Genomic DNA, 222 nt, shown 5'->3' with positions numbered 1-222 from the left:
GGCGTGCCCCCCCCGGCGGGCCCTACCGACAGGAGCGGGACTCGCAGCCGTTCCTCCTGGAGCCTGTTGAACGCTGGGAACGTGCTCCACGCCAGGAAGCTGCCGGCGCCAGGCCCGGTGGTGGCCACGAAGAGCAGCTCGTAGCGGAACCGCACAGTGGGCTGCTCCAGGTAAGCGCTCTGCTTCAGCCAGAAACCTGCGGGCAGAGACAGCGCGGGGCCT

General features: G+C 70.3%; 1 protein-coding gene across 1 annotated transcript in view; it reads right to left on the bottom strand.

Annotated features, from left to right (window-relative positions):
- Positions 1-218, bottom strand: part of TMEM231 (transmembrane protein 231) — a gene marked incomplete at its 5' end in the record, with an annotated part of 3,513 nt that extends 3,295 nt beyond the window's left edge. Inside the window, one exon of the mRNA XM_008936345.1 lies at positions 27-218. Within this exon, the coding sequence (XP_008934593.1) occupies positions 27-218 (192 nt within the window). The remainder of the gene's footprint in view (positions 1-26) is intronic.
- Positions 219-222: the final 4 nt, after the last annotated feature.

The sequence above is a fragment of the Merops nubicus genome, unplaced genomic scaffold (genome assembly GCF_000691845.1).
Source record: "Merops nubicus isolate BGI_N331 unplaced genomic scaffold, ASM69184v1 scaffold43342, whole genome shotgun sequence".
In the NCBI taxonomy this organism is placed as follows: domain Eukaryota; kingdom Metazoa; phylum Chordata; class Aves; order Coraciiformes; family Meropidae; genus Merops; species Merops nubicus.
The sequence above is the reverse complement of the archived record's forward strand: the minus strand, read 5'-3'. Positions and strand labels throughout refer to the sequence as shown.